This window comes from Rhinolophus ferrumequinum, chromosome 11, assembly GCF_004115265.2.
Source record: "Rhinolophus ferrumequinum isolate MPI-CBG mRhiFer1 chromosome 11, mRhiFer1_v1.p, whole genome shotgun sequence".
In the NCBI taxonomy this organism is placed as follows: Eukaryota; Metazoa; Chordata; class Mammalia; order Chiroptera; family Rhinolophidae; genus Rhinolophus; species Rhinolophus ferrumequinum.
The window spans coordinates 39,569,174-39,591,521 of NC_046294.1; the positions used below are offsets into that span (position 1 = coordinate 39,569,174).

A 22,348-nucleotide genomic window follows, 5' to 3' on the forward strand; every position below is an offset into this window, starting at 1 on the left:
TCAGAAGGCTTGGTGATTTTCATGAATTTTTTAGAGGAGTCCTTCACAGACTTGGAAATATCCTTGATTATTGCTTGCTTAACAAATCTTTGTCGCATTTTCCTCAGAAATGAACTATGGTGGACATCGTTGGTTCATTTCCCAGCATCCATTCCCCACTTTTCCTCCCAAAGGCACCCAGATTTTCCTAAGAGGAAGTGACCCTCCCCCATTATCAATGATGTCATTTGGGTGGGTTTGACCTCATGCTTCTGTACCGCATTTAAATGAACTTTTTAGGAGTATACACAAGGCCTGAAAAACACTTACATTAAGTTAGCATAGCTTTAGAGCATCACATATGGAAAAGACCTGAGGGTGATTTTTGGCAGTGAATGATGTAAAACAGAAGTATAATATGGATGCCACCATCCCATCTCTCCGACCCCCAAAAAACCATCATAATTAATGGAAAAGAAGACTAGAGCCACTCTGCTGTACACCGGAGTCTGTTGTCTTTAGTTCTGTGTATATTCAGAAGGAAGGATGTGAAGGAATTGGAAGTCTTGTCATCTGAAAGAACTGAGAAATTAGAGGTTTTAGGGGCAGCCCTGGTGAATATTAGGAATCTCACAATATCTTCAAATATGTGAAGAATTATCCTTTGGAAAAGAAACTAGACTTGGTTTGAGTCAGACTTGTTTGAAGTTAAAAGTGTGATCTCTGAATTTGAACTCCTTAGGTCACATCTCAGACCTGCCACTGAATTAGCTATGTGATTTTAGGCAAGTTCCTTAGCCTCCAAGCTTCCATTCTCTTAGCTCTAATATTGGGATGGTTTTGAGAATTGAATGAAAAAATATGCAAAGTGCTCTGTATTGTTCCTGGCATATACTAAAGGCTCAAATGTTAGTGTTGTTATTTGGTTCTACCAAATTAGAACCAGGGCAGAGGTTCCCAACTAGAGGGGTGATTGTACTTCTCACGGGGCATTTGGCAATGTCTGAAGACATTTTTGATTGTTACAAACGGGGGAGGGAGTATTACTATAATAGCATCCAGTGGGCTCGAGGCCGGGGATGCTGCTAAACGTCTTACAATGCACTGGACGGCTCCCCACAACAAAGAGTTAATAGGTCCAAAATCCTGAACTAGGGTCAAATGAAAAGGTTTAATTAAGCTTTAATGTTAAGAAAAAACTGCCTGAGAGTCAGAGCTTTCCAAAGGTAGAGCAAAACTGTTCAATAGAAAAAACAAGTTCCCCCTCCCTGTCATTAACAGCACTAGGTCAGCCAATTCATGGGGACTTTGTAGATGAGATTCAGAAATTAGACAGGTGTTTAGTTAGATTTTCTAAAAGAATTTTCCTAAAGTTAGATTCTGTGTTTCTGTGGGTATTTCTGAAAATAGGCATATTGAATGACCAAGATCAAAGGCCCTCTGATGCATATTCTCTTATTCTTTAATTTTATCAATCAGTGTGGCTTAGATTTTTAATTATAGTTCTTTTGATGCTTAAAATTTTAGTATGAGGCATACTAAAGGGGATTTAGTGGAACAAGCCAGTTTGTGTTTTCAAAAGGCCATTTGGAAGTATGAGTGATTGCTGTAATTTCTCTCTGGAAACCTGTTTTGTGAAACTAATTTGTTAAAACGTTCAGTCATTTGATAAATATTTCTAAAACTAAATCTTTTATTGGTACTTCATATTTCTTTTCCATTGCTTTGATTTTCTTTTCCCCCTTTAGTAATAAGTAGAAAAGATGCTCCAAAAGTTTTAAAAAATAATTATAGTTTTTAAAGTACTTGATTGTGTATGTATTACAGTATTATTCTCAATCATGAACCATACCCAGAACAGTAACTGGCACAAAGTATTATTTAGTAAATATTTGTTGAATGAATAACGAATCAGTTGATACAAAATATATCTGCCTATTAATTTACATCTGCACAATTATTAATAGTAGCTGTTTTTTTTTTTTTTTAGAAATACTTTGTTATTTTCTGTGGTAGGGAGTTGCTTGAGAAGAATGTTAAGTATATAATAATTTCCAACTCCGGAATTTTTATCGCTAACCTGAGCTTTTTCCTGAACTTTAGACTTGTGATTAACTCTCTATTTTATATCTCCACTTGGATGTCTGGTAAACATCTCACTCTTAACATGTCTAAGAGATACACCTATACTTTCTAAACCTAATGCTTTCATTCTCATTCTTAGTATCTCTTAGTGTCTCAGGCCAAAATCATAGTCATCCTTCACTCTTCTCTTACCTCCTACATTTAATCTATCAAATTCCAAGTCTTGTTCTTCAGGATATAGTCTAGTGCAGTCTTTACCACATACCACTGCTACAACCCTGGTCCAAGTCACTTTTAACTTTCACCTGGATTATTTTTAGTTGCCTCTGAAATGGTCACTTGAATTCTGCCTTTGCCCCCTTTCTTCTATTGCCCACTTGATCTAACATACGTTAGATTATGTAGGTCACATGTCAGTGGTTCCCCTTTCACTTAGATCAAAAGCAAAACCCTTCAAATATTCTTTCAAGGGCCTTCACGATCTGATCCTAGTCTTGTCTCTCTGAGCTCCTTTTAACCTTGTTCTTGCTTTCTGTGCTCCAGCTATCCTGGCCTTCTTGAATGCCTTGAAAAAGTCAAAGATGACTCTTCACAGGGTGTTTGTACCTACTCTTTCCTCATATGTTCTCCTAGTTCTATTTCTCACTTCCTTAGGTCTTTGCTCAGACGTTGTCTCATCAGAGTCCTACCTTGACCACTCTTTGTAAAGTAGAACCGCTCACCTCAAAATGATGACTCTGTCCTCTTTACCATGCTTTAAATGACCTCATAGCACTTACCACTGTATGATATATTTTCCCCCCTTCTTCCGCCTCCCCCTCTCCATTCCGGTTCAAGCTATTGTTTCTCAGTCTAGTTGTGTAGGACACAGCTCCCTGGCCCATGCTGGTATTATGAGCCTTGCGCTCCCCCTGCTGACACAGTTGGTTGGCTGCCAGTCGTTGGTTGGCTGCTCACGGCAGCTCTCGCCTGCTGCCAGTCGCTCCCGCTGGGCGCCGACCACTCATGGCAGCACACGGTAGTGCACAGCAGCACAGCAGCCTGTGGCAGCATACAGCAGTCTAAGGCAGCCCACGGCAGCTCACGCCGACCTCCGGCTGCTCATGGCAGGCCAGCTCCAGGGAGAGCCATTGTTCACAATCTTAGCTGTAGATGGTCACTGGCCCATGTGGGAATCGAACCCGCGACCTCAGCATTAGGAGCACAGCGCTCCAACCACCTGAGTCACTGGGCCGGCCCCACTGTATGACATTTAATGTATTTATTTTATGTGTTCTATGTCTTTCTCTATTAGAATGTATTAATTTGGGGGGCAGAAACTTTCTTGGTTATATCCACCAGGGCTAGAATTAGTAAGTACCACCTAGTTGTAGTTCAATGAATATTTGGTAGAGGTGAAAAAAACCATTGCTACGGGAGAGAATAAGAATACTTTTAGTTATTGTGGGGATTATTGTATATTGCAAGCACTTCCTATCTATTGATGATTTAAAAACCATAGCATTTTTTAGAGCTAAAAAATTTAGATTTAGCAGTATGAATTGAATTTTACAGCTTCAATTCAGGGACTCGTCAATTTGTAGAGGTGCTTGCCTAGCAATATCTTTGTTTATTAAAAAAGTTCAAAAGCCAGAAACAAGGTAATAGACCTTTTTTTAAAGCAAAAGGAACCTCCAGCTCCTTTGCTGTTTGCATGAAATTTATTTTTATCACTCGGGGAAAACTTTTACCTTGTTAGTAAAATGTTAAAGTCTGGCTATTAAGGGGTATTTTTCTGTCAAAATGTTAATATCTAGATCTTCATTTGACTTCAAAGGAAAGATGCTCTTACAGCGGCCACACAGCAGTATATCAAACTCTTGCTGCTGCTGCTACTGCTTCTGACTCACGAGAGTTGCTGACATATCTCTAATAATGGGATTTTAGGAAGAAGCGAAACATGTCAGGATTAGGACTAGTATTAAAATTATTCTTGGACACCCATAAACAATACAGAGGGTGCCAAAAAAATGTACCCACATTTTAAGAAAGAAGAAAACTATATTAAAATTTAATACTCAATATATACCCGATAACAGAAGATGAATACAAGTCACATTTGACTTCTGCCGTTAAACATTGATACCATAATTCAATTCAACTTCGAAAGGTATTAATAATACATAGATAACATCCCTTAAAATGTGTGTACATTTCTTTGGCACCCCCAGTATATAAATGAATGAGCATGGTTGTGTTCTAATAAAACTTTATTTACAAACGTAGGTAATGGGTTGAATTTGGACCAGGGCCACAGTTTTCGAACTCTTGCCGTACATTAAAAATGCTTATAAAAAGCATATGCGAGTTAATTGCTTCAAAAATATATTAATATAAAATCATTTAAAGGCTTAAATGAAAAAGCTAGAACATACGATATTTGTTATACTAATAAAAACAGCTTATTTTTCCCCAAAATAAAAATAAGATTTAAAATATTACTTCTTTAATAAAGACAGACTAATTCAAATAGATGAGAGCATCTAATAGGAAATTTGTAAGGATGCTTACCTCATTTTTAAGGAAAAAAATGTTTTTTAAAGCTTTATTGTTTGCAACATCTTGTAAACTAGAAAGCTATATCTGTGTCTCATACACACACGTATATGGTAGGGTTTGAAAAGGAATAAACAATTGATGAAGGGAAATGCTTAGATGTTACCTATCCCCTGAAACTTGAGCTAAACTAAACAAACGTTAATAAGATTCACCAGGTTATGATGTTAGTTGCTGGAATTGTTTAAAGATAAGATAATTTCCCAAAGTGCTGTAAGGATATACCATGTGTATAGTACACATGGGTGCAATACATAAGTGAGTTTCATTCACTCTGTGGATATTTTACGTTTTTTTAAAATATTTTAATATTTATATTTAATAAATGTATTTAGCTGATTCATTTGTATTTTTAATATAATATTTTAAAAATATTTAAAATATTTGACAATAATTTCTATCAGAGCAGCAGTGCTAGTAATATCAGTTACTTCTGAAAAATTTTCATGTATTATTTCTTTGATAATTTACTTATGTCTGGTCTCTCTGGAACATTAATATTAGTTGGATGTTGAACTCTTTCATTAGTTCTCTAATTTTCTGATCTTTTCTCTCTTATTTATCTTTTTGTCCTTTTATTCCCAATTCTTTCATCTTTTTCAGTAACCTTTTAAAATTTATGCTATTGTGTTTTGAATTTCTCAGAACTTTCTCATTCTCTATAAAAATAAACAAACAGCATCCCTGCCCGTGTTTTCTTGATACAATATTTTTTATATCACAGAGTTTATTGGTTATAGTTTTGCTTTTTTCTGTGTTTACATCGTCTGTTGCTTTTTAAAATTAACGTGTATTAAAATTTATTGTGAAATTTTAGATTTGCAAGAAATTGCAAAAATTGTACAGTAAGTTTCTGGATGTTCTTTCCTCAGCTTTCCTCAGTGATAACATCTCATATAAATGTAGTCGGATACATTATCAACAGGAAATTGACCTGGGTACATTACTATAGTTAAACTATAAACATCAGTTTTTATGTGCATTCTTTTCTTTTTCTGGTATATATTCTATGATAGTTTATCACATGTATATTCATGTAACTTACCACAATCAGAATACAGAACTGTTCCGTCACCATAAAGAAATTCCATCATGCTACCCGTTTAGAGACACACCCTTTCCCTATCCCTAATGTCTGGCAACCCCTGATTTGTTCTCCATCACTGTAATTCTGTCATTTTGAGAATATTACATAAATCGAGTCAGATAATATGCAGTCTTTTGGGATTTTGGTTTTTGTCATTCAGCATAATGCCTTTGAGATCCATCCACTGTGTTGTGTATCAGTAGTTCTTTTTAAAATTTTTTTTTCATTTTTAAAATTTATTTTCAATTACTCTTGACATACAGTATTAGTTCTGGGTGTACAACACAGTGATTAGACATTTATATGCCTTATGAAGTGATCTCCCTGATAAGTCCAGTACCCATCTGGCACCCTACATGATTTTTATAGCATTATTAACTATATTCCCCATACTGTATTTCACATCCCCATGACTATTTTATGACTACCAATCTGTGCTTTCTAATCCCTTCACCTTCTCTCCCATCCTCAACCCCTCCTCCCATCTAGCAACGATAGTTTTTTCTCTGTATCTATGAGTCTATTTCTGTTTTGTCTGCTTGTTTATCCTGTTCTTTAGATTCCACATATAAGTGAGATCAGTAATCTTGGTTGTAGGTCCTTGCTTTTCATCATGTGGAATATTTTGTGCCAATCCCTTCTGGCCTGTGAAGTTTCTGTTGAGAAATCAGCTGACAGTCTTAATGGGAGCTGCCTTGAAAGTAGCTAACTGCTTTTTCTCTTCCTGCTTTTAAGATTCTATCTTTGTCTTTAATCTTTGGCATTTTAATTATGATGTGTCTTGGTGTGGGCCTCTTTGGGTTCATCTTGTTTGGGACTCTCTGAGCTTTCTGGACATGTATGTCTATTTCCTTTGCCATGTTAGGGAAGTTTTGCATCATTATTTTCTCACATACATTTTCAATCCCTTGCTCACTCTCTTCTTCCTGTACCCTTTTAATGTGAATGTTGGTACTCTTGATGTTGTCCCAAAGGCCCCTTAAACTATCCTCATTGTTTTTGATTATTTTTTCTTTTTGCTCTTCCAATTGAGTGTTTTCTGCTACCATTTCTTCCAGATCACTGATTCTGTCCTCGCTTTCATCTAACCTGATGTTGATTCCCTCTAATGTAGTCTTCATTTCAGTTATGGTATTTTTCATTTCTGACTGGTTCTTTATGTTTTTTTATCTTATTTTTTGTTTTCTATCTCTTTGTTGAAGTTTCACTGCGTTCATCCATTTTTCCCCTTAGTTCATTGAGCATCCTTATAACCAGTGTTTTGAATTCTGTATCTGGTAGGTTACTTGTCTCCATTTCATTTAGTTATTTTTCTTGAGTTTTGTTCTCTTTCATTTGGTACAAGTTTTGTCTCATTTTGGCTGTCTCATTGTGTTTGTTTCCATTTATTAGGTATGTCTGCTCCATCTCCTGATTTTGACAGAGTGGCCTTATGTAGAAGGTGTTCTTTAGGACCCAGTGTCACAGTCTCCTGTGTCACCTGAGCCAGGTTCTCCAGGGACTGTTCCCTCTATGGGTTTTGTGTAGTTGAGCCTCAATTGCTGTTGACACGGCGGTGGGTGTGGTTGACTCTCAGGCTGACTGGCTGTGAGGGCTAGCTGTGACTGCTGTGGACGAGCTGTTGTGTGGAGGCTGACCCCAAGAAGCAGAAGTCGCTTTAGCAGGGATATGGTGCCAGCCAAGACTGCCCTTTGGGTATGTCATTTGTGGAGCTGGCTGGGTGGTGCTCATATGGTCTGAAGCTGGCCACTGGCTGTCTTGGTTCTGGAGCCTCTTCGGAGGTTGTTCGGTGTACGCCAAGGCCAGCCACTGCTTATGCTGGGCTTGGGTCTTCTTAGTAGGAGCTACAAAATGATGTGTGATTGCATACTGCTTGTGCTGGGCTTGTAGGTGCCTGGGAGAGGCTGCACTGCGGTCCGAGGCTGGCTGCCACTTGTGTGAGCCTTGGGCCCCTTTGGTGGGCATCACAGTGTGAGCTGACAGCAGCCACCACTTGTGCTGGGCTCATGGCTGCTTAGTTGAAACTGTTCCAGGACCAGATAAGCTGCTGCTTATGCCAGGATTGGGGTCACTTGAGCAGTGAAATGCACATATTTGACGATAAGGACCATTTTTTTTTTCCAATGTGGATGCCCATTGTATCTTTTTCTTGCCATATTGCTCTGACTAGAATCTTCAGTACATTTGTGAATAGAAGTGGTGAGAATGGAAATGCTTACCTTTTTTTGCTATTGTATAAAACTTTTATTTATTTTGAGTGTGTTTTTCCAGCACCCGTACCTCCAAGTCAAGTAGTTGTTGACTTGGAGGGCGCATCTCACAGTGGCCCATGTGGGGATATAACCGGCAACCTTGTTGTTAAGAGCACCACGCTCTAACCAGCTGAGCTAACCGGCCACCCCCGAAATCCTTGTCTTGTTTCTGATTTTAGGAGCGCATTTGGTGTTTGACCACTAAGTATGATGTTGCCTGTAGGTTTTCCATAGATATCTTTTATCCAACTGATGAAATTCCATTGTATTCCTACTTTGCTGAGGTTTTTTTTTTTTTTATAAGCAGGAATGGATTTTGGATTTTGTCGAATGTATTTCCTATTTATATTGAGCTACAATTTTTTTCTTAATTTGTTAATGTGAATTGACTTTGACTTTTGAATATTTAATTAATCTTGCATTTTTAGAGTAAAGATTATTAGGTCATGATGTATTGACCTAATTGCTGTATTTGAATTAATAAAATTTTGTTTAAAATATTTGCATCTGTGTTCTGAGGGATGTAGGTTTGTAGTTTTCTTGTAATGTCTTTGCCTGGTTTTGGTATCCATAATGCTGGCCTCATAGAATGAGTTATGTAATACCCTTTCTTCAATTTTCTGGAAGAGTTTGTGTAGCATTGGTATTTCTCTTAAAAGCTTGGTTGAATTCATAGGTGAAGCCATCTGAGCCTGAAGTTTTCTTAGAGGGGAAGTTCTTAACTTCAAATTCAATATTTTAATAAATATAGAGCTGTTCACCCTATCTGTTTCTTTTTGAGTGAGTTTTGGTAGGTTTGAATTTGTTCTAAGTTGATGAATTCATATAAAGTTCTTTATGATATCTTCTATCATTCTTTTAATATTTGTAAACTTTGTCGTGATATCAACTCTCTCATTTCTGATACTGGTAATTTGTATCATCTCAGTTTTTCCCCCAATCAGTCTAGGGTAGAGGTTTATCAATTTTATTAATCTTTTTAAAAAACTAGCTTTAGTTTTGTCATATTTTGCCATGTATAATGCGCTCCCAGGTATAACGCACACCCACATTTTTGGTCCAAACTTTCAGGGAAAAAAAAATCTTTTGTTTTAATTCAAATTTTTATCTTTACATTTAAGTACTTGTTTTTTGTATTATAAAGGAATTTTAGCAGGTAGTTTTTAACTATTAAGGTACAGGAAATTTTATGTGGCAAATACTTACAAAACACAAGAACTCTGATACAAGGTACAAGAAATCTTATGTTCTGGTAACAAATTTATGATAATTACGCATCATAGAAGGCCAAGTTCGTTGTAAGTTCAACAAAACCGATGATCCCATTCCAGGGTATTATTTTTGCCTACGGATATTGTTATTGATTTCTAGAGTTACACTTTTAACTTATAGGCATAAATAAAAATTAAAAACATTTATATAGGTAATGGAATTAGTACTGCCCACATATAATGCACATCTTTATTTTTCCCTCACAAATTTGGGTTAAAAAGTACACATACATGGCAAAATATGGTAATTGGTTCACCTTACTCTTTTTGGTTTCTATTATTTTGATTTCCACTGTGGTCTTTTTTCCTACTTTCTTCAGGTTTAGTTTGCTGTTTGTCTAGTTTCTTAAGGTGGAAACTTGAGGTGATTTTCCTTTGATCTTCTTTTCTAATATAAGCACTTAATACTGTAATTTGCTACCTACCACTGTTGTATGTCATGCCACTCCACATGTTTTGATACGTTGGGTTTATTTTTCACTTCAAAATTTTCTATTTTCCCTTCTGATTTCTTCTTTGCACCATGGTTTATTCAGAAAGATTTTATTTCCAAATATTTGGGAATTTTCTAGATATCTTTCTTACACTGAATCTCATTTAATTCCATTATAATCAGAACATACTTTGTATGATTTAATTTTTTTAAGTTTATTGAGACCTGTTTTATTGCCCAGAATATGGCCAATAAATATGCCCAGAATAGGCCCAGAAATATGCCCAGATAGTAGGCCCAGAAATATGCCCAGATAGGCCTGGAATATGGCCTATCTTGATAAATGTTTTGTGTGCACGTGAAACGAATGAAATTTCTGCTTTTTTTGGGTGAAATATTCTATAAATGTCAGTTAGAAATGTTCTGTAAATGTCAACTGGTCAAGCCAGTTGATAGTGTTGTTCAAATCCATTTCATCTTACTGATTTTATACTTGTTCTATTGAATACTGTTAGAGGGATATTGAAATCTCTGACTATAATTGTGGAATTGTCTAGTTCCCTGTAATTTTATCAGTTTTTGCTTCATGTATTTTGAAGCTGTGTTATGAGGCAGGAGAACTTTTGGGATTGTTCAGTGCTCTTAATGAATTTACCCCTTTCATCCTTACGAAATGCCTAGGTAACATTCTTTGTTCTGAGGTCTACTTTGACATTAATATAGCCACTCTTGCTTTCTTTTGACGAGCGTTAGCATAGTTTATCTTTCCTTATCTTTATATATTGAACCTCTTTGTACTTTTATATTTAAAATGTGTATTGTAGGCAGCATATAGTTGGGTCTGGTTTCTGTATCCAGGTTGGATAATCTTTACCTTTTATGGCTCAGACCATTTACATTTAATGTGATTATAGATATGGTTAAGGTTAAGTCTATAATCTTGCTGTTTATTTTCTAGTTTGTCCCATTTATTCTTGTTTCCCCCATCCTCCTCCTTTTTTCTTTGCCTCTTTTGGATTAGTTGTATCTTTTTTATGATTTCGTTTTATCTCCTTTGTTGGATTACTAGCTGTAATTCTTTGTTTCTTGACTTTAGTGGCTGCTTTGGGGCTTATAATATACATCTTTAACTTATCAGTCTACCTTCAAGTGATAGACCATTTGTTATATAACAGCCTTATAATTGTGTACTTTTATTTCTCGCCTCTCAAATTTGTGCTGTTTTAGTCATGTATATGTTACAAATCTCATACTATATTGTTTTAATTATTGATTAAACTAATATTTTAAAGAGATTTAAACAATAAAACAAAAAAATTATATATTTTCCCATGTAGCTACTATTTCCAGTGTTCTTCATTCCTTTGTGTAGATCCATATTTTCATCTGGCATTATTTTTTCTTCTGCCTGAAGGGCTTCCTTTCATTTTTCTTATGTGTAAGTTCACTTGTGATGAATTCATTCATCTCTTTGTGTGTGTGTCTGAAAATGCATTTTCCCTTTATTTGTGAAAGATGGTTTTACTGGTTATAACAAATGTAGATTGACTGGTTGTTTTCGTTTCGCTTTGTTTTTATGTTTTATTTTTTCTTAAATGTTTTTGGGATTTGTTGTGCATGTTGCATGTAGGTTTGTAGTATTCACTATATTTTAAAACATTGTTTCTTCAAATACTTTTTCTCTTCCCCACCTCTCTTCTTTTATGGACTCCATTTTCACATCTATATTAGGGCACTTAAAATTGACCCACAGCTCATAGCTCTGTTTTCTCTCTGTGTTTCATTTTGATTATTTTCTATTGCTGTGTTTCCAAATTCATGAATCTTTTCATTTATAATGTATAATCTTCATTAATTCCATTCAGTGTATTTTTCATCTTAGACATCGTCATTTTTATTTCTGGAAGTTTGATTTCTGTTTTATCTTCTATATCTTTACATAATTTTTTGGAGGAATGTGGTTATACTGATTATTTTAATGTCTTTGTTTCTAATTTTAAGATGTGTGTAAGTTCTGGGTTGATTTGATTGATTTTTTTTCCTCTATAGGTTATGTTTTTCTTCTGCTTTGCATGCCTAGTAATTTTTTATTGGATGCTATACATTGTGAATTTTATCTTGTTTGGGTGCTGGATAGTTCTGTATTCCTATAAATATTCTTGAGCTTTGTTTTAGGGTTCAATTCAGTTACTTGGAAACAGTCTGAGTTTTCAGGTCTTGCTGTTAAGATTTATTAGATGTGACTAGAACAGTGTTCAATTTAGGTCTAATTCTTTCCCATTTCAGAGCCAAGACCCTTTAGATTCTCTTCCCAGTATCCTCTGAGTTACAAGATTTTTCCAGCCTGACTGGGAGGAACAGGCCCTTTATGAGAGTCCTGGGCACTGTTTCCTCTAATCCTTGGAGTTGGTTCTTTCCCTGCCTCGTGTGGTTTCCTCACATGTGTGCTGATTGGTATCAAGCTGAATACTTGAGGAAGACCCACTGCAGATCTCTGAGGGTTTTTTGTCTGTGCTGTTCTCCCCTCTCTGGTACTCTGTCCTGAGAACTCTAACCACCTATTGTCCCCAACCTCTCTGCTCCACATCCGTAACAACAGGTTTTACCTGGGTTTCGCCTCCTTGTGTTTACTCTGGAAACTCTCTCAAGGTAATAATTGGGGCAGTTATTGGGCTTATTATCTCATTTGTTTTCCATCTTTCAGGGCTCACTCTCTGCATGATGTACTGTGTCTTGCAAACCATTGTTTCATCTATTTTGTCCATTTTAGGGGATTGTTTCAGACAAGAAAGTAAATCCAGTCCTTGTTACGTTGTCTTGGCTGGAAGCAGATATGGGGGCTATTGTACTTTTCATCTCCTTTCCTGTCCTCAATTCATGTATCTCAAATTCTTTTAAATGCAACACGAAGCAGAATTATCTCCTCTGAATTTGCTCGTCCTCATTTTGCACACATTAATTATTTTCATCCTTAGAGTTCTTTCCTGATTTAAAATTATTTAATTAAACAGAGTAGGACATAATTAGTCTTTCATAACATCAGATTTTGAAGGTCTGATTCAGAGTACATTCCATGTGGGAATGAAAAGAAAGGATAGAAGTGTATTATATCTTTCATATTCATTTAAAATCTGAACAGTTTAGAAATGAAGCCAGTATTTCAACAGAACACTTAGCAGTATTTCATCTCTCAGCTGCAGAAATGTCTGGTGGAAGCGCTTTTTCAATTAATCAGTCTGCTTGGCCCTTACTCAAACTGAACATTTATCCTGCTTTTGCCTTAGTTGTAGTTGTGTTTGTACCTTGTGTATTAAATTTTCAGTTAGATTCATATTTAGAAAATGTGCTTAGCACATTCAAAACTTAGCAGCTAGAATAATTTGAGGAGTTATTTTTTTGATATATAATCCTTGTGCTATTTATGTGGATTTCTTTCTTTTTCCTTCTTTAGGACTGAAGCCAGAAAATCTGTTGTTTCTAGTCTAAGGTTTTTAACATAAATGCATTAGGATCTTTTAAAAAAAAGATTATGTGCCAAAGATGCAATTCTACTCTGATCTTTTTCACTAGAAAGAAGGTAGGAGTAGAATTTTTCTTTTCTGTAGATTGATGAGAGACAAGTGACTGATAAAGGCTGATAGGTTGGTTGCCTTTATTTCTCTAGAAGTAACTCTTACGGTATAAATACAAAGTCGGCCCTATCTTTTGTATTTGTAGTCTGTTACAGTGAAGTGATAACTGATTTTAATAATGAAAGAAACCACCAAAATAATAAAACTAGTGTTATTACTAATAATCTAACAGAGGAGATGACCTTGAAGCGCTGCAGGATTTAAAACTGAATTATCAAGAAGATTAAATTTTAAATAGTGTGGTTTTGGCTAAGAAGAGCAGGGTAATATTATGGAGAGGGTACTGGAATGACTCAAAAGGCTTAGGTTACAGTATTAGCATATACACTTAATATGTGACTGAGCAAGTCTTACAATTTTGAACTTTAATATCCTCATCTGTCATAACTAAATAAACTAATATTTACTGGATGATTCTGTTGTGCCAGGTACATTGCAAGTCAGCCTACTTATTATAAACTTCATTTAATTCTCATATTAACTTTAGAAAGTAAATCGAATCTACATTTTACAGATGAGAAAACTAAGCTTCCAAAATGTTAAGTAAATTTAAATGTTAAGTAAAATTAAAAGGATGACTTGATTCTGAGTCTTTATTACTCTAAAGCCATGAAGTTCCTTCTATTCCTATAAACCACTTTAATATTTTTAAACCATGGTGTATGTTAAAATGGTAAATTTGCAAAATGCCTTAGGTCTAGCTCTAATTTTTGTCCTGTCAGTTTTCCTACTTATCTATTCTGCGTATTAAAATCTTATCTATTTATCTGTGCCTGGCTCACCAGTGACTAACCCTAATCTACAGTGGTGTCTTCTTCCTCTGAGATCTTAAGGCATTTATTATCTGTCACTCATTTATTAGTTATCTATGTATTTGAGGTATATTTAGTCATTTTGTATTTGAAATTTGGGGTAACTCTCGAATTGTTTAAATCTCTACATGTTCATGTTTTACTGATACACCTAAGCTCCTCGAAGAAGTTTCTCTACTGGCATGTAGCACAGCACTGTACACATAGGACATATAACTTAATAAATAATTGTGTGAATGAATTCTGTCAACTAGACTATTTTAGTTAATCATTATTCTCTGTTAACTCACTTCTCATGAGTAAATATACTCTATATCTGATGGTTTAAAATTTTAAATTCTGTGACTTTACACATTCGGTGCAGTTAAGCGTTTTAGAGAAATGTTTTTTAAAATTTTGAAAAGAGTTCAATCAAAATCAAAATGAGTTGATTGAACTTAGCATGTAGAATTATTTTACTTGGCAAGGAGACCGGTTACTTTGGCATATACCTCAGTTTTGAGTTCCAGAAGCTTGTGATTTTTCCCTCTCTTTTTCTCCCACAATCAAAGAAATCAAAAGAACATTTGAGTAATATTTAGATATGGGAAGTCACTACTACTATTTCTACTACTACTTTACTTCTATTACTACTTATTTATAAGTCAGTTAACCTTTCTGGGCTTTAGTTTTCTCATCCTTAAAAAAAAAACTGAGTTGGATTTTTGTGATCTTTAAAAGATCTTTAAAATTCTGGAGAGTGCTCCAGAATTGATAAAACCTACAAGTTTGAGGTAAATTAGGTTTCAGAATTGTAAAGTAGCGTTTGATTCTTGCCCTTTAAAATATTAGTAGTTTTGGAGCATTTGAGATCTTGTCAGTTTGGTTCAAATAAACTCTTAAAAAAACAAAATATTAGTAGTTTTATGTTAACTGTTTTTTTTTCTTTAAAAGTGTTTGTATCTCATGTTCTACTTTTATGGTTAATTTTCTTTTGTAACTTATTAGTACTCCCTCACGTGTTGCTAAAGGAGTTATCGACCACACCAAAATGAGTCTACATGGTGCTAGTGGGGGACATGAGAGATCACGAGATAGACGAAGGTCAAGTGACAGATCACGAGATTCATCTCATGAAAGAACAGAATCTCAACTCACTCCTTGTATTAGAAATGTTACTTCTCCAACACGACAGCACCATGTTGGTAGGTAAATCAACTAACCTTCCCAACATTTTTTTAAAGCATGCATTTACCTTTTTAAAGTAGTGATGACAATGAATTTGTGCCTAATACTTCAGAGTAAAATTAACTTCTTACTTTTATTCAGTTGCTTCTATTTTAGCTTAGCTTGGTGCTTGCTGTGGAAAAACAACTTATTAAATGAAACTTAAAAGTGAATTATTTTTAAGAATCTGGAACAGTTGTATGAAAGAAGTAATTTGAAAGCTTTTATAATGGTGAGATGTAGATTAAAAAATTTTTCAAGTTGATTTTTATCTTAGGAGATATATAACTGGTTTATTTTAAACTAGGTTATAAATTATTGTAATAATAAATACTACCAATAATAAATTTACTGTAAATATCAGTAACATCAACAATAAATTACTATCAATAATAGTAAATTATTGGTAGGAATCCTTGGTTAATCATCCTGAAAAAAAGAAAGTGAAATCTAGAATAGCCATCAGGAGTAATTTATTTTGATTTTTGACAATATTTCTAATAATAAAAATAGAAGATGAAAGGGAATATGTGAAATGTTTTGCTTTTTTGGCAACTAGCTCAGGTCTTTTTCTTCCTACACCTTACTATAAATGAAAGTTATTACCCCAGGTAAATGCATTGTGTGACTGACTATATAATGCGCTAGTCTGAAGCAGAGGTACGTAAGCGATGTGAACTTGTTGATTTTCATTTTCCCTTGGGAAAGGGGCTAAATTAAACACCTCAGCTTGCTATATAGGATCACTTACTATATGATATGAGGTTTCTGATTGTTATAAATCAAAATCATTTATATTAGGGTCTAAATATGTATAGAAGTTATCAATAACTAAGTAGGTCCTTAAAGTCAGACTAGTACTGATAAACCAAAAATCAACAGAAGTATAAATAAGAGATTATAGTTTGTTATATGTGAATCAGTATACAAGAAGACAGTAGGAAGATATAATAAATTATTGCTTTAGCAAATTTTGCTTTTGGGATACTACCAGCATTGCGGAAACAGGCAATAAAAGCGAGGTGTCACAGTGTCTCTGGAGATACTACAAATCTAATTATATAATCAGTAAAGCTGTACAGAATGTTCTAAGTAAGCCTGAGTCATGGAGGAATTTGGCAAAAGCTGATGAAACTGATGAGATGGAGGTACATTTTTAGGTCACCTTTATAATTTAGTGATCTAGCCTCTGAAGGAAACTTAGTCACAAAAATCTTAATTTCCCCTTTGTAGAATATTGGAACACCTAAAGAAAATGTTTTGAATTTTAATAATATTTTCTACCTATTGAAATTATACATAATAACTATGTGATCCTATAAACTTTGTAGCAGTGCTTTATTCAACAAAAGTGAAACTGAAAAGAAAGCACTATTATCATCAGCTATGGAAGCCACTTCATTTGGTAGACATTGAATCATTTGGAAAAATAAGTCCTTTTTGCTGTCCTTATAGTGAAATTTTTTTCTTCCTTTGGGACCTTCCTTTTGTGAGTTAAATTGCTGGTTTTGAAATGCCCTTATTAACATAGTAAGATTTAAAAGTTTGTACTTTGTGTTCTCAGAATAGTATTAATACTTTTAATATTTAGGAGACTTTAAATTGGTGTTCTTACTAATCTTTTACTAACTTTCAATACTTATTTGACTTGTGATTCTGTTCCTTGGGTTTCTGTATATTTTTAGGTAGGGTAATAACATAAAATTTACCTTAATTTTGATCATAGTCTGGGCCAACATTAGTCAGCTATACATCTTTCTTAATTGTCTACAAAGTCTACAAAGAATTATTTCAGAAAACATTTTAGGTTTTAGGTTTTATTCCTGAGAAATAAATTAATATTTATGGTATTCTGTGAAAATGTTATTTGAGATTAAAAAATGCAGGAATGCTGTGATTTTAAACAACTTTTCTAAATCAAAATTTTAAAAAGATATATATGGATCTTGCATTTTTTAAAGAGAAATTTGCATAACTTGGTTTAACATCTTTATTTCAGAACGAGAAAAAGATCACAGTTCCTCTCGTCCAAGCAGTCCTCGTCCTCAAAAAGCGTCTCCAAATGGTTCCAGTAGTAGTGCTGGGAACAGCAGCAGAAACAGTAGTCAGTCAAGTTCAGATAGTAGCTGTAAAACATCTGGGGAGATGGTATTTGTATATGAAAATGCAAAAGAAGGAGCTCGGAATGTAAGAACATCAGAACGAGTGACACTAATAGTGGATAACACTAGATTTGTTGTAGACCCATCCATTTTTACTGCACAGCCAAATACAATGTTGGGCAGGTTTGTATTATTGCAGTTCTTTATATTATTAATAATAAAGTACTTCACATCATTTTTTTATGTAAGTTTTTCATTTTTTTCATAATAGTAATTCTCTGTTGGAGTGTAGTGTTCTTATTTTACAGATGACAGAACTAAGCTTTTGAAGGTTAAAGTTTATACAGCTAGAAAGTGGTAAAGCCAGATCTTGAAATTGGTTTTATTTCTAATGATCTTTGCTGTACCAGTAGGAATAGCAAATATATTAGTTAATGAAGACAAATACTAAAATACCTCCACAGGCTGAAAGCACAGATTGCATCTAACAATGTGAATTGAACAGTGATAATGTTTCCTTTACTTGGGGCTCCCAAAATCCACAGTTAAATACAGCAGGTATCAGATTTGTTTAAAGGAAAAAAACCCAACAGTTGGTTAGCTAAAAAGTCAGCATGAGTTGTCAGTTTGATATAGATACAAAAAGGAATGTTATTAACAAGTAGTTAGTAGAATGAAGGAGAGATTAATAATCATCTTCTAATCTGTGCTCATCGAGAGTAATAGATTAATGTAAAGTTTGTAGTAATGGAAATTGCAATCTAAGAATGATACAGACAGTAGGGACTCGATTTTTTATCGTGTCCAAAATTAGGATCAAATACCTTTTAAATGTAAAATTAGTATCTTTTTCTGTTCATTCTAATGTAAAATGAAGGGGCATATATACTTGTATGAAGTAGAAATTTACATGAAGTAAGAAAAAACTTTTTTTTTTTTTCTTTTTAGGTTACATATGAGTATTTTGTAACCTAAATACTCTTGGGATGCCTCTGTGTGTGTGTGTGTGTGTGTGTGTGTGTGTGTGTGTGGTTTGTCAGTGTCTGAATACAAAATAAATGCTAACATATGACACTATACGTTTTGAGTAGGTCAGTATTTTCTTTTAACATTGGCTTTGCATCTGTGAGGAAAAAATACTTGAACTATAGGTATTTATGTATTTTTAGTAGCATAGGGGAAGATTATTGATGGAAGCTATTAGGAGGATGACTTGACCCTGTTAATACTTTATTTTTTACCTAAACTTTAAAGAAACAATTAAGAAGTAGATGTTTGATATTTTGCTTCACCTGTTAGGCTATGTTTTCTAAAAAAATATATTTTGTCTGTGTGTGTGTGTGTGTGTGTGTGTGTGTGTGTGTATCAATATTGATCTGAAAAGTATAGCTTTCTCCTTTTGTAAAAAGTTCAAGTGTTTTGAGAAAATTGCATTACATTTGATTCTTGTAAGATTTTTTTGTATCAATGAAGGTTTTTCACATCCATTGACTCAAGTATATCTTTGGCAATGTAAATTAGTATACACGGGAAACTGTATAAAACAGTTGGCATTCTTTTGGAAACTTGGAAATAAAACTTTGTTCTTTACAGGTTTCTGTGTCATAACAAAAGGGGAAACATTTAAATTAGGACATTGTTGAGTAGAATACTTAGATTAGTCATATTTACTTTAGGAATAGTGGTATCAGATTCAGAGGTTCTACTTTTTTTTTTTCCGTATAGTTAAGTACAATTTAAGAACTATTATTTATTCAGTGATTTTTATCCTAAATTTTTCTTGTTAGAATGTCCTGTCTTCTATGAAAAGATGGAAATAGCAGATGGTACATAATGCCCTAACTTATGAAAACATTTTCAACCCTGTGCCAGGCCCCCACATTTGTTCTGAAATTTTGTGGTCAGTGAAATGTCCAAATTTGGAGGAGGTTCTACTTCCTTGAATCACAATATAAATCTTTTCTTGGGAGTAATGCATTATACTTCTCATTTTGAAGGATATATTTTGCAAATTGACTCTTTTCTAAATGGTTACTGTTAAAGGGCCAACATAACCTGAAAAAATATAAGTGCATTTGTATTTTTCTTATGTAAAAATTAATATTAAGAGCTTTTTACTCATTTAAACTTTTCATTCTTTCTTCTTCATTCCTTTCTGCCCCATCATTTGAGTGCTTGTTTTTCAATTCTAGAATGCAAGTGTAAGAATTTTAAGCAAGATTTCTTACATTTGTAGTTAAGAATGTGAAAAGTAAACCAACTAACCTGCTTGTACATCTTAGTTTTACCTAGTTTAGATTATTGTATTTGCTGTGTTATAGCATTAACTTTGTAATAAAGCTGGCAATTTTAAGGAAAAGGCACAAATAACATGGTTTCCCTTTTCCTTTTTTTTCCCCCTTCTTGGTAAGATTAGTATAAAAGCCACCTTTTCCCCTAGATTAACTGATTGATATTTCTTTGTTCCTGAGGACAAGGGGCTGGAAAGTTCTTTAGCTTCTGAATTTTATCAGTTGATTTTGTTTGCTTGTAGGAAATGTATATTACTGTTCCTGCCCATCTAAAAGGAGCTATTTTAAATATTCCTTTGTTTATTACATTTTCCAGAATAAATTTCTGATAAAAATTCTTGAACTAATTTAATGATATAATTTAATGCTTAAATTACAATTCCTTTTTAGTTTTGTGCAAAAATCAATTTTCTCTTTTGAAGGAAATATTCTACCTATTGATATATTTGTTAATTGTTTGCTATTGTAGGATGTTTGGATCTGGCAGAGAACATAACTTTACACGACCCAATGAGAAGGGAGAGTATGAGGTGGCAGAGGGAATTGGCTCCACTGTATTTCGAGCTATCCTGGTAAGTCTTTGTTTCGTATGTGTTTTGACTTAATCACATGACCCCTTCTTGGTAGGTACTTGAATTGAAATCAGAGTTCTATTTTGGATATCTTTATGGAGGTATGCAGGGTATTGTTTTTTTAAAAAAATACTATTTATTTTAATTTTAATACATAGAGATAATATGATATAAGTAAATGAATTTTATGACCGATGGGAAGACAGGATATGGGATGATTCATCTCTTAGGTCTGCATAAACAATTCTTTCAAGGGTTTTAATGTTAACATTTATGGAGTCATGTTACTCCTTCCTCCTTGTAATTCTTTTAAAGAAGTTGATCATTTTTTGCTACCTGAGAATGAATGTGGCTATTTGAATTCAGTATTTTATTGTACATAAACAGCAATACGGACATTTATGAACATTTAAAACTCATATCTGAAATGTATTTGTAGCATCTTTGTTTTAATCCTTTATTTTGAGGTTTTCACCTTTTATTTTGAGGAATATTTGAATTAGTAATACAGAGTCCCTACTTGTAATTTTAAATCAGTGATAAAGATTTGATTACAGTGTGTGACGTTTATGCCACAGTCTGAAAATATGGATTCCTCAGATAGTTTGGGGGAAGAAAGGAGGGAGGATCCTACAGTACAGGACAGGAAAAGTACAGTTGAACCGTGAGCAACACAGGTTTGAACAGTGTGGATCCACTTATTTGTGGATTTTTTTCAATAAATAATGTAGATAAATTTTCTCGTCCTTATGATTTTGTTAATACCATTTTCTTTTCTCTAGCTTACTTTATTGTAAGAATACAGCATATAATACATATAACATACAAAATATATGCGAATCAACTATATTGGCTTCCGGTCAATAGTAAGCTATTGGTGATTAAGGTTTGGGGAGTCAGAAGTTATACGCAGATTTTCAACTATACAGGGAGTTGGTACTCTTAAGTCCAGTGTTGTTCAGGGGCCAACTGTAGTTGATCTTGGTTGGGTTGTTAGTACTCAGACAAGTATCCAATGATGACTGATTTCCACTGATTCATCAACTTTAGAAATTACGTTTCTGTGGCTCTGAACCTTGAGAATCTTGAGGCAGATCTTAATCTTTTAGAAAGTACTTTTTTCAGCTGCCCGTACTTACTTTTGACCCCCCAGTGGAGTTGACAAGAAAAATGTTTATAAGTCAGCTATGGAGCACCTTATTTGTAATCTGGGGCCAGCCCCTAACAACATTTTAAGTAGATTTGGGAATCATTACTGTTGATTGATTGTAGTTAATATGCAAAACATGAAAGGATAGTATTTGGAAGAATATCTAATTGTGCCTTCTGTTTTACATATTTTAATACTTTGATATGACTTTGAAATTCTTTTCTAAAAACCTTAAATTTTGCTCAATTCTCTAGGTAATATTTAAGGTAACTTAAGATATACTATTCAACTTCCTTTTCAAAAAAGTTTTTAAAATTTATGGTAGTTATATAGAAAAATACCTTACGGAGGAAATATATATATGAATTAGCAAGATGTAGTCGAGAAGAAGAGATGCATAAATAATGGGGAGACCTAGGTTCTCATTTTACCTCTGCTATTAAGTAATTCTATGACTTGGTGAGTCAGTGAACCTATTTGGGCCTAAATTTTTCTTACTGGTTAAATGAAATAGTTGTTAGGTGAATGGAGGTCCCATCTCATCTTAAAATATGCAATTCACAAATCTCAGAGCTCTACCGTTTTGAAAATGCTCCCAGCCCAACCTTAGTAATAAGTTTTGGTTATCTCCTGCACTAGGTGTTTTATGCATTCTTTGCCTTTTTTTTAGGATTACTATAAAACTGGAATAATCCGTTGTCCTGATGGCATATCTATTCCTGAACTGAGAGAAGCATGTGACTATCTCTGTATCTCTTTTGAATATAGCACTATTAAATGTAGAGATCTCAGTAAGTATTATGTTTTGTGTATGAGTAGTTTGTAGAGTTATATTGGAATGGAAAGACTGAAATAGTGCTATTTATCTAGACTTCAAATAT

The 22,348-nt window shown here is 34.1% G+C and overlaps 1 protein-coding gene across 11 annotated transcripts in view; it reads left to right on the forward strand.

Annotated features, from left to right (window-relative positions):
- BTBD10 (BTB domain containing 10) overlaps window positions 1-22,348 on the forward strand; it is a 64,255-nt gene that overhangs the window by 28,390 nt on the left and 13,517 nt on the right. For 8 of the 11 annotated variants that reach the window (XM_033119384.1, XM_033119383.1, XM_033119387.1 and 5 more), the window contains 4 exons: window positions 15,134-15,330; window positions 17,352-17,637; window positions 20,215-20,317; window positions 22,138-22,258. In XM_033119384.1, the coding sequence (XP_032975275.1) occupies window positions 15,134-15,330; window positions 17,352-17,637; window positions 20,215-20,317; window positions 22,138-22,258 (707 nt within the window). The remainder of the gene's footprint in view (window positions 1-15,133; window positions 15,331-17,351; window positions 17,638-20,214; window positions 20,318-22,137; window positions 22,259-22,348) is intronic. The other 3 variants (XM_033119391.1, XM_033119393.1, XM_033119392.1) reach the window with 1 other exon arrangement.